The sequence below is a fragment of the Sinocyclocheilus rhinocerous genome, unplaced genomic scaffold (assembly GCF_001515625.1).
Source record: "Sinocyclocheilus rhinocerous isolate Xijiao unplaced genomic scaffold, SAMN03320098_v1.1 scaffold3460, whole genome shotgun sequence".
NCBI classification, from domain to species: domain Eukaryota; kingdom Metazoa; phylum Chordata; class Actinopteri; order Cypriniformes; family Cyprinidae; genus Sinocyclocheilus; species Sinocyclocheilus rhinocerous.
Window position 1 is genome coordinate 88,444 of NW_015643581.1, and position 12,416 is coordinate 100,859.

The window sequence follows — 12,416 nt, forward strand, 5'->3', positions numbered from 1 at the left end:
TTTGGAAGTGTGACGATCACTTTGTATCACCTTTGAATCAAATATGGTGACATGTCAATAATGTCAATGTTTGATGTCATTGAAGTGTCGCTATATGATAAGTCTCTACTTAGCCAGCGGATGAGTTAAATCAGGTGTGTTTGATTAAGTAGACCAGTGGATCCCAATCCTAGGCCTGGAGAACCTCTAGCACTGCACATTTTAGGCCCTGTCCACACTCAGTCATGAGACTTACGTTACAGATGATCCTTCAAGCTGTGGCTCGAACAGCTATTTTGTTCTGTACTCTGCCAGGCAGGTCATATGCAATTTGGATTACTCATGTAATTATGAAATAACAAGTCCTCTGTACTGTCTTAAATCCATCTGGATTCACGTAAAATATTTTTTATGATTGTGGATTTACAAGAAAAGAGAAAACTCACATTGATGGAATACATCCACATCACTCCGCAGAGTTTGTTAATGTAGTTTCGACCGAAGCACACCAGAGCAGTCCAGCGCCTGAGGCTGCTCATATCCCTGAGTTTCCTTTGCTGAGTCATATCATTGAGGCTGCTCTACTCTGTGAGATTCCTGCATTGGCCATGTACCTGAGGACATTGTTCAAGTTTCCTGTTTGAAAAAATGTTCCTGATTCTCCTGTTACTGAGACCATTACTGAGTTTCATATTTTTTCAGCCATCTTAAGTTAAGTTCCTTATGTTTCCTCACTTCAACACCCTACTGAGTCTCCAGCCTTCAAAGTCGTCAAGACTTGGGTCTCCAGCCTGTGAAATACACAATTTCAAGCTCCACAGTCACGACCTAGATCAACCATGTTTGGCTTCAATCCCATTACACTATTTTGGGATTGAAGGTTACAGAGTTGAAGGGCAGTGCAAAATGACCTTAAAAGGATAGTTCATTCCACATTTTTGTCATTGTTTACCCACGTTCATGTTGTTCCAGATGTGTACGCTCTTATTTTAACTGTGTAACATGAAAGTAGAAATTAGAACCAAGTGCTCTCCAAAAAATGCTGGGTTAAAAACAATCCAATTTGGGTAATTTTGGCAACCCAACGATGAGTCAAAAAGGGACGAACTCAGCATTGGGTTGTACTGACCCAGCTGCATTGGGTTAAATGTTTGACCCTGCACACTAGCTGTTTTTTTTTGTTTGTTTTTTTTACACACGCTGTTTTTTTTTTTTAATCAATTTTTGTTTAAAATATATTACACTGCTGGGTTCAGATAAAAAAGTTGGAAATTAAAGTCACTTTAACACACTCTACAGTAACAGCAAAGGAATTAAAATGTATTGATAAGCAAGAGCACCCAGAAATTAGCAGAAATATAGACATAAGTAAAAACAATGTGCACAAAAGTGCAGAGATGAATGGCAAATCAACAGTTATACAGCTCATACAGTTAAATGAAATTGCCTTTTAAACATTACATTGAACATTGTTGAAGAAAAATTTTACTTATGTTTAAGACCAAATTTGACCAGTTATTTCATTTATTTATTTTTTCTTACGTCAATGGAAAAACTATAAAAATCATTTTTTACCCTCCTTTTAAATAATTTTTTGTCACTTTTCTCGAGTGCCATTACGGCTCACCACTCAAGTGATTCTGGTTTGAGAGAAAACACTCCAGTTTAAAAAGAACACGCTTCTCACTGCAGGCATTTTAAAAGTTCTCTCTCCTCTCAGCTTTGATTTCTTTTCTTATTTTCCACACATATTCCTGTCATGAGCTCCACGAACATGAATAGGCAAAGCGGTATCGGCACACTCGCATCCCACCACTATTGGGTTGGTGATTATGAATGATAATCAACCCAAATTGGGTCAAGTCAACAGCTTCTTTACCCAAAAGTCTCAACTCTTGCTTGGTTTGTTTTTTAGAGTGTAGTCAATTTTTTTGTTTGACAGCTGGTCCTATTGCACTACTCTGAGGAATTCAAACCAGCATGGGAGCCCTTTTGTGGACAGAGGTCTGAGGTTTACCTGTGCAACTCTTAGCGGCTGGTCTCAGTCACACTCACTCCCATCCGGGTCATGGCACCAATGCGGGTCACTGCACCGATGTAACTGGTCCTACTCACACTACTTCGAGCAGGATCAAAACCAATGTCAACCAGCATTGGAGGCAGGTTTGCTAACAAGTACTTTAAAGACCACATCGTCTAGTGTCAGTTCCTAGTGTGCCTCTTGAGGACAGGGGAGTGAGTGAGGTTTACCTGTGCAGCTCTTACTAACTGGCCCCGGTAACACTCACTCCCACCCGGGTCATGGCACCAATACGGGTCACGGCACCAGTCCAGGTCACAACACCAATGTCTAACAAATGACTAATTAGAGTATCCTATTCAATATATGGCTCCAGAGAATGACCAATATATGACAAAATATGTTCTTTCTTGTGAATCATTTTCATAAGAATAACAGAAATGTGTAATTGTATTGCATTCACAACAGTTGTTCAGCACATTAAGAGGCACAACATTGTACTGAAGAGGGAACTTGGAGAAGGAGCGTTTGGGAAAGTGTTTCTGGCCGAATGCTACAACCTGTCCACAGACCAGGAGAAGATCTTAGTGGCTGTCAAGGTTGGCTGTTGAATTTAGTGTTGATGTTGGCATACTAAACTTTAGGTTGTCAGTATACTCAGTGTATTTGTACACATTTTGTGTTTTTAGACTTTGAAAGAGGCCAGTGAGAATGCCAGGAAGGACTTCCATCGTGAGGCCGAGTTGTTGACCAATCTGCAGCATGAACACATCGTCACATTCTACGGCATGTGTGTGGAGAGCGATCCCCTTATCATGGTGTTTGAGTACATGAAACACGGCGACCTCAACAAGTTCCTTAGGTACAGTTGCCTGAACTTGTCTGTGTGTATGTTTGTATTGGAATCCAATAGTGCTTAGTCACATCTTTTCTATAATTGCTTTGTCCTTGTAAGTCAATAATTACACATAATTTTTCATATATAAAAATCGAATACAAAGGAAATCAGCCAGTCAAAGCATAGAAATTTCATTTCTGCTAGTTAAGCAAGTTTGAACTTGTAATTGGTAAACACATTCTCTCTGAAACTGATCTACCAGGGTGCTTATGGCCAGTCTCTTACTCGAAGATGAATGTTTGTGAATTGTGGTCTGGTTGAGGTCATTACTTTTTTTCTGTCCAACCATAGGGCTCATGGTCCTGATGCAGTCCTGATGGCTGATGGACAGGTGCTGCAGCAGGCAGAGCTCACTCAGTCTCAGATGCTGCATATTGCGCAGCAGATCGCCGCAGGCATGGTGTATCTGGCTTCCCAGCACTTTGTTCACAGAGACCTGGCCACACGAAACTGCCTAGTCGGGGAGAATCTCCTGGTGAAGATCGGAGACTTTGGGATGTCCCGAGACGTCTACAGTACAGATTACTATCGGGTAAGATTTGCTTTCTAGTTTGACTGTGTTTTTGACCCCAAAATGTTTTTGGATTCTTAAATTACACTTGATAAATATAAATTCAAATTCCATTTATTTTTTACATTATTAATTATGTTATTGTTTAACTATTTTTTAGCAGCCATTACTCATATCACTCCAGTCATTCTTCAGAAATGAATGTAAAATGTGGGTATATATATATATATATATATATATATATATATACAGTATATATGCCAGATTATATCAGTATTAGGAAGCCTTTCGCTGCCCACAGATTCAGATTTATTAATCCATTCTGTTACAGTTTCATTAGTCGGAAATTAATGCTGACTTCACAAGGACACTTAAAGGCGGTATTCAAGTCCTTTTCCCAGTATATGTATAAATCAATATGCTTCTCATGTTCTTTGCTAGACACTGTCTACTGATAACTAAATACCAGCTATTCGAACACCTTGACCCTACCGGTTCTCTTCCTGTATGATGTCAGCAGAATCTCTCTCTCTCTCGCTCTGTGTGTGTGTGTGTGTGTGTGTCCTGATTCCCTACCGTCAGTAAGTCTCTCCCAGATTAGGAGTCAGGGAGGAAAGTGGCGTGGGAACAGGAAAGAGGGGTTACTATGGCAACAGCAAAGAAAAAGAATAGAGCGCTTGCGCTGTCAGACAGAAACTGAAAAAGTCATTAAAGATCTCTCATTAGTATTCACCCCCATATTCAGCATGAAGGCCTACCGAGAAGGAGAGGGGCCTAAGTTAGGGATAAAAAGTAAAAACAAACCGAAAGATACAGAAATATAATGGCTAGAGAGAATAAAATCAAGAAACCAAACCATGCACTTTGGAATATAAAGCATTTGAAGAGAGACTGACAACTTAATTTATTCTTTGATAGCATGATGTTCTTTTATTGTGTTTCATTCATGCATTCAGCATGAATCATCTATCCAGTGACTGAATATGGGTTGAATGATGTTTATAAATGCAGAGATGTGCGATTAGATAACTCGCTTCACCAAAGTTCATTTGAGTTCATTTATCTCTGAATACTGATGAATATCATGACACATCTCCATTATATGAGCCTCCATTGAGATTCAAATGCAGGTCAGTGGATTTGTGTGTGTGTGTGTGCTTGCGTGCGCGTATGTGTGTGTGTGTGTGCACTATGTGTACGCCATTGATTAGGCCTATAGAACATCAGTTTCCATAGAAACAGCTGGTCAGGCAGAGGCTGATGGGTGGAGTTCTGTTGTGAAAGCATGTTGTATAACCACAGAACTTCTTATGAAGCCACATTAGTGCATTATAACCCATATTCAGAACTTCGTAAACATAGTTGATGATCCTCATAAAGTCTTTTCCACCTATGTCGTCCTTCTTTGTCTGCATATACTGTAATATGGTCACACTTTAGTTTGGGGACCAATTCTCACTATTAACTCTATTAACTACGACTTTTACTTTAATAAAGTCCAAATTTGCTGCTTATTATAATAGTTAGTAAGGTAGTTGTTAAGTTTAGAAATGGGGTAGGATTCAGGGATCTAAAATATGGTCATGCAGAATAAGGCATTATTATGCAGAGCTGGGTAGATTACTTACAAATACTGATTCCAAATTACATGACAAAAATTGTAGTTAATAACGTAATCCATTAGATTACACATTTCAGGTAATATAATCAGACTACTCTTTGATTAGTTTTAGATTACTTTTAAAAGATGGAAAAATAGGAATTAGGGAGAATTTAAAAAAAAATTATAAATATTGTGTTGATAATATGTAATCGTGAAATCAATAAAAAAGTAACTGTAGTCTGAATACGAGTATTTTAAAATGTAATTTTATCTAATTTCAAATACTTCATTTTTGGAATCTCATTATGTAATCCAGATTACATATAATCAGTTACTACCCAGCTCTGTTAATATGTGCTTTATAAGTACTAATAAACATCCAATATGCTAGTAATATGTATGCGAATAAGCAACTAGTTAATAGTGAGAATTGGTCCTAAAGTGTTACCAATTCTTTGAGACTCGATATGTTGATCTTTTAATTTTAGCATGAAATCAGAGTTAACCCGGTTTGCTTTCTTAATACACATTCTTGGTCATATTGTGCACCATTTATCATTACACATTATTCCATTATTTAAGGAAAAACATGTATTTCTAATCTTTCATCCAAATGTTAACTTGCTCCAATCTTCTTATGAACCAATCAGTTCAGCTTTTCATGTTGACTTTAGTAAAGTGTTATATGATGATAATCATTCAGCTCTATTCTCCTGTACTTAATAATGTACATACATACATACTCTTTAAAAGGCTGTTAAAACCAAACCTACAGCCTTGAACTGGCCTGCAACAATATCCGGCTTTGCCAGTAATTGTCCACCTAAAACCAGTTAAGAGAAATTTAAACTGGTGCAAACTGGTCTGAGCTTTTTAGCAGGATGTTGTTGTGTGGATGAGCGTGTGTGTGTGTGTGTGTGTGTGTGTGTTCGATTGCAGGGGAAAAAGGTTTCTAATAGCACTTGTGCGATAGACCATTTTTTTAAGTGACCCTTCCAGTCTGTAGCTCCACTATGGGACCAGTGAAAAGCCTAAAAGCTTTTGACCTTAATATTTGATGAGTCCAGTATGTTAAACCAATTAATCTGAGACTAATCCACATGCTGGACCACAATCTCATAATTAATATTTCAGAGGCAGCGCATTATGGAGAAAGCTAATAAATGAAATGATTGGTTTTGGGGTTGAGCTCCAGGCCAGAACAACTCCCCAAGCTTACAGCATCAAAATCCTGAGAGGCGCAACTTACGGCACCATCTGAGGTCCTGAACTGGAAATACTGTCAGCATTTGCCTGAGAGCTTTTTGGACTGAACAATGCTCCAATTGCAACAAACTGTTGACTGTCTACTCTTGCTCTAAAAGTCTGTATGGATCTTATCCCTTAGCACCTGTCAGATGCAGGGAGTTTTGTTAGAGTAGCTTGGTTTTATGTGTCTTCTCTTTTGTCGATTTGAGCACACCTGGACATCTTAATGTCAAACCGCAGTTTAACATATACAATATTCAGTGCCGTTTGTTTTTATAATTAATTACATTGTTTGGCCATTTATTGATTCGACAGATTCAAACTCACGTCACCTTCATCAGCATCATAACTTAATATGTTGGATGACTCAATGTGCACTTACTGTTTTACATGTATAGGTTGGAGGTCATACCATGCTGCCAATCCGCTGGATGCCACCAGAAAGTATCATGTACAGGAAGTTCACAACGGAGAGTGATGTCTGGAGTTTAGGAGTGGTGCTGTGGGAGATCTTTACCTACGGGAAACAGCCCTGGTATCAGCTGTCAAATAATGAGGTACTGACACATAATAACATCTTCACACCAACACCGCCTTTTTTGGGAGGAAGCCACCTCTGCATCACATTTTTTTTTTTAAATTCATGAGCCAATAAGTTTGATCCGACTACTAAATTTGATTCATTCTGCAGAGTTCAGCTCCAACACTAATCAAACTGGTGCCAGTTGCATAAACACAGCCACTATGGAAAGACTGTCTTAAGAAGTCATTCAACCAGCTAGCAGTTAGCCAAGGGGTAATCAGTCTTACTTTTCAGATTCAGATTAGACCAATATACATTTCTGTAACTGAAATTAAAGTTATGACCAGTCTTTAAGAAAGCAAAAACACTAACTTTTTAAGACTAGTCTAAGCAGTTTATGCAACTGGCCCCTGAACCAGCTAATCAATGTCTCCAGGATCACTTGAAAATCGCAGGCAGGTTTGTTGGAGCATGTTGGAACTGAAGTCTGCAGAAAGGTAGACTTCCAGGAAAAAGGTTGTCTACCCCTGCCCTAGGGACCAACCAGAACACCCAAACCAACAACTTGAACACATTAGCAACCATACAGAACACCAGGGCAACCACACAGGATACATTAACAACTAACTAGGAGACCCCTGAGCAAGGCTTCCCAACCCTGTTCCTAAAGTACAACAGTACACGATTTTGAACTCTTCCTAAAGGCTGGTGTCCACAGAATAGCATAGGATTCATAGATAATTGGCCAAGTTCTTGGGATAGACCTAACCCGCTAAAGAGAGACATCTATCCCTCCAGGAAGGGTGCTACTTGTCTTTCTAGAAAACTGGCGTATTGTCTTTGTAGAGTTAGTGTTTGACTAACTGGGGCCCACATCAGGAAGCAGACAGACTGCCTTGAGTTGCCACATAGCTCATATAAATGACAATATTATCCTATAAATGTGCCCCTAGGAACAGGGTTAGGAAGCCATGCCCTCTAGACCACCCTGAACACCCTACACTCTCAAAAATATCGGTACAAAAACTATCACTGTGTGGTATCTTTTCAAAAGGTACATATTTTTGTACCTAAAGGATTGGTACTTTAAATGCACATATTGCACACCTAAAGTGTACATATTAGTACCTAAAGGGTACAAAACTGTACCTTTTGAAAAGGTACTACCCCAGTGATAGCTTTTTTTTTTGAGAATGTAGCAACCACATAGAACACATTAGCAACCAACAAGAAGATGCCAGAAACCACCCAGAACGCCCTATGACAGAGGTGACCAGACATACTTCTGGAGGACCACTATCCTGGAGTTTAGCTCCAACTCCAGTTAAACACATCTGAACCAGCTATTGGAGGTCCACGGAATTACTAGACACTTCTGGGCAGATGTATTGGAGCAAGTTGGAGCTAAACTCTATAGGACTCTACACCTCTGCTCTGGGACCACAACACCATAACAACCAGAAGAACCTTAGAAGCCGCTTAGAACACCTAAGCAACCACTTAACAAGTCCTACATCCATTCAAATCTCAGATTTCTCATCAAATACTGATGAGAAGTACAAATACAAATCCTGATCCTGGAGGGCCTACGTCTTGCAGATTTCAGTTCCATCCAGCTCCAACTCCCTTGTCTGGAAGTTGCTAGTAAATCTGATGACCTTGATTAGCTGGTTCAGGTGTTTTTGATTAGGGATGAAGCTAAACTCTGCAAGACAGTGGCACTGCAGGAACTATATACACAATAAAACTTCAAACTGCTTGAACTTTGTCACACTTTGCCTCTTGGTTTGTCTTTATAAACAATCCTTTTCTACTTTTATAGCAGTTTGCCTCACACATTTCTGGACATTTATTTTGTTTGACCTTTCACTTCTTACTCTTTTGTAGGTGATTGAGTGTATCACCCAAGGTCGTGTCCTGCAGCGACCCCGGACCTGTCTAAAGGAGGTGTATGACTTGATGCTGGGATGCTGGCTGAGAGAACCACACACCCGACTCAACATTAAAGAGATCCATAACCTGCTCCTCAACCTGGCCAAGGCATCACCGGTGTATCTGGACATCCTGGGATAAGAGAGCTCGTGCCGCGTGTGGGACTGCGAGTGGATTCCTGAAACTGCCCCCTCCTCTATCCCACCCAAAATCTCTTTCTTCTACAGCTTTAACATCTCCTTCCTTGTCCACCTCCTCGTCAACTGCACCTCTTCCAAATATTAAATGTAAATGGGATCTTGTCCATGTACAATGACTACGAATGACGTATTTCTGAAAAAAATGGATTGAATGGAAAGAGCCACATTGAAGTGACTATAGTTTAAGTTACCAAGAACCAAATTTTCAACCATCTTCAACATCTGGAGCAAGTTCACACCTGTAAATTCCAGTTTGGGAAAAAGGCATTCTGGACTTGAGGAAGGGCGTCCCTCTTAACAACAAAGAGGAAACAGCAGCTCCATAAACAATGACCATTTACAAATAAACAACTTTTCTGCCCATCAGATGGATTTGGTCCTGTTGGCTCCCACCTGTTTCATTCTAAATCCGATACAAAGCACAGAACCTGAAATTAGCACGGTGATCAACAGTGAGAAACTGCGACTATATCTATTCGTATTCATGCGTGTTTATAGAACTGGATGTTATTAATGTAGTTTCACGGTTGAGCGACTCTAATTATAAGCTTCTGGATGCTGACAGGGTGTTGTTGCTGCCGAACTCATCTGAAATGGAGAAGTAACTCACTAAAATGTGTCTGGATCATAGGCGTTATTTATAGTGGGACACGTCCCCACCACTTTTGCCATGGCCAATTTTGTCCCTCCATTTCCACCAATTTTGTCCCACCACTTTATGAAATGGCTTGCAGCAGCGTCATGACAAGTGCAGTGGACTCCAATTGTCAAGCAAGGGTTTGCGATCTGGTGATTGAATTAGTTATGATGTATGATTTTTGGACATTTCTACATATAATGTCACATTTGACTTTTGACTTGAGCAGATACTCTACTACTCACCCGATTTCCATATCAATGCTTCATTTTTATAAGATCATATTCAATTATTTGTGCATAACCTTATTAATATTCATAAGCTAAGCCTTTTGTGACGTCACAACCAGCGTGTCTGTTTTCTGCACCTGTGTCCACCACAGAATCGACACCCATAGCCTCCAGGTTGTTGACGCCGTTCGCTATTGAGGGCTAGATGGAATCATTTGAGACGATGCTGTGACTCAGTACCATCAGCTTGCATTTCTTACATGAGCTTAATTACGCAGAGTGGCCGATTATGATGGTGCGGGCTAAATTACGACCTTTCTTTCTCTCTTTCTCGTTCGCCATGTTTTACTACTGAGTGGACGCACTAATGTAGTACTCAAGCTTCGGGTTGTACAACTGCTATAGTGTAATATATATTTCATTACAGGACAAATGTCTCCTATTAGCAGCAACTCCCTCTAGACTCATATGCGCTATCAGTGGGGAAAAGAGGAGAGACGGGAGGGGACAGGATGGAGAGAATGAGACGAGGGGAGGAAAATAATGTTAAACAGAGATAAACATGAGTCACCTCACTAAAACCCACATTTCTTCTTCCTTTTATCGTACATAAATGATTATATCTATTTATCACTATAGAGATCCTATCCCAGCATCCTTTTTGTTTGCGTTCATTATTGCACCGTCAGTCCCTTCTCCCATGGGAGACTTTGCACACTAGACTCAATGCCGTGAATTTGACAACAAACATCTTCCAATCAATTCCGTTTTTTAAGCGTAAAGTCCCAAAAATAGTTTTAAGTTTGGAGTTAATTAATTAATTGATTGATTGATTTTCCGGAATAAGAATTGTAATCTTTAAGATTTGTAACTTATAATTTAATATTTTATTTATTTTGTACTTAATGTGAAGCATTTTTGTTTTTGACTTTTGCCTGTAAATGATTTTATTTAAAAATTATTATTCTTAATATTATATTTTTTCATACTTGGTTGGGAGGGAATATAGAGGTGGTTTCTGGGTTGATGGAATGGGAGGGGAAAAAGACAGAAAGATTACATATTTTGGATGAACAATGAGAAAACTCCAGGTTAGATGTTCAGGTTACATTCACAAAAAAGAAGCCTAATTCTGAATTGTGGCCATTTTTCATTGATCATTAAGAATATTTTCTCCACAAATTCTCTTTGACAATGTATTTTCCTTTTTTTTGTGCAATTTCCATTATTCTCAATGGTAATTCTCATTACTGTAATACAGTCATTTTTACTGTAGAACAACGGTTTTTATTTAAATTTGCATAATTTAATTTGCACAATATTTTACCATTTGAATGTCATTACTTTTTTTTTGTCATTACAGGGATAGCTAGGATTTTAGTTATGTTGTATATATGGCAGTGGGGTAAAATGTGCTTAATTGTCATGAAAATAATGCAAAAATGCAATTCCTTTGTTTTTCAATGTTTTCATCATGAAACAGAGGGAAAATGTTGTTTGAGATACAAATATGAGTTTCAGTGTTTCAGATTAGTCTTGCCTTACACAAAAATCTCTGATTGTCCTGCAACAGAACAATAAACTGTGACTGCATATCAAACACCTTCCTCTACATGTATACAGAACTTCTTCTGCTGTTTCAGAATGTCTATAAGCTAAACTACCACAAACAAGTATTAAAGTCAAAGTGAAAGTAAAACTGACCCTCTTCACTTTCTTAGACTTTCCTGTTTTGTGCACATTATTACACACATACAAGTCATTGTGTAACTCTTTTGACTTCATGTTGACTTTAAGTCCAAAATTGGGATACTTCCTCCCTTTTCTTAATACTTTTAAACATAGGCCTATTGACACCTGGAAAGAAGATTTCTGCAGAGTATCAAGTAGTGTGATCATTTCATTTATGGAATTATGTTATACGTTCAGCTACAAAAGTACAATCAGATGTCCTCGTCTGTATGAGATATATGGACCAGTCAAGTTGTCCGCCATTGTATTTAATAAAAGTGTAATGTCTTACCTCATAATGAGTGTGTGTGTGTGGAGTGTGTTATTGTGACAGTGAGTTATGCGTATAGATTCATGTTTATAGGTTGGTCAACAGAGGTTCATACAGAGTGCTTTGACAACATGGGCCGAACGTATTGACCTACAGGCACTAAAATGCTTTATTGACAGCCATGTTTTTTTAATGTCTTATTGGCTGCCAGCCTGAACATTTACTTCATACAGTAACGTGATGGAGACCAGAGCAAGTTAAAAACAATTTATGATGAAATGGCACGATCTCTAAAGTTTATGTAGCATTAGTGTTGCTGTAGTATCTGAAGCTTCAAGAGAATAAAACAAGAACTTGTTCCAATTCCCATTTCACTGACGTAGGCAGAGGGAGAAAGAAAGGGGGGACTGATCAATCAGCGGATCGATGGCTTGTTTTGACATTGTACATTAAGACCTAACTAATTGCCAGAGGGCTGAATGCTTTTAAAAACACATCCATGGCGCTCAATGCAATCACTTGGATTTTTCAAAGCGTACAGCAGAATTCTCGAAGGACTGAGTGTGTGTGAGTGTGCAAACAACCACAGCTCTAAACAAACAAAGATCCTCTGATCTCATCGTTTCAAACCAG

The 12,416-nt window shown here is 38.9% G+C and overlaps 1 protein-coding gene across 2 annotated transcripts in view; it reads left to right on the top strand.

The window, feature by feature from the left end:
- The window catches only part of LOC107757434 (BDNF/NT-3 growth factors receptor-like), a 44,945-nt gene extending 34,230 nt beyond the window's left edge, over positions 1-10,715 (top strand). For both annotated transcript variants that reach the window (XM_016574911.1, XM_016574912.1), the window contains 5 exons: positions 2,468-2,598; positions 2,689-2,861; positions 3,189-3,429; positions 6,658-6,816; positions 8,670-10,715. In XM_016574911.1, coding sequence (XP_016430397.1) covers positions 2,468-2,598; positions 2,689-2,861; positions 3,189-3,429; positions 6,658-6,816; positions 8,670-8,855 — 890 coding nt within the window. In that variant the 3' untranslated portion in view covers positions 8,856-10,715. The remainder of the gene's footprint in view (positions 1-2,467; positions 2,599-2,688; positions 2,862-3,188; positions 3,430-6,657; positions 6,817-8,669) is intronic.
- Positions 10,716-12,416: the final 1,701 nt, after the last annotated feature.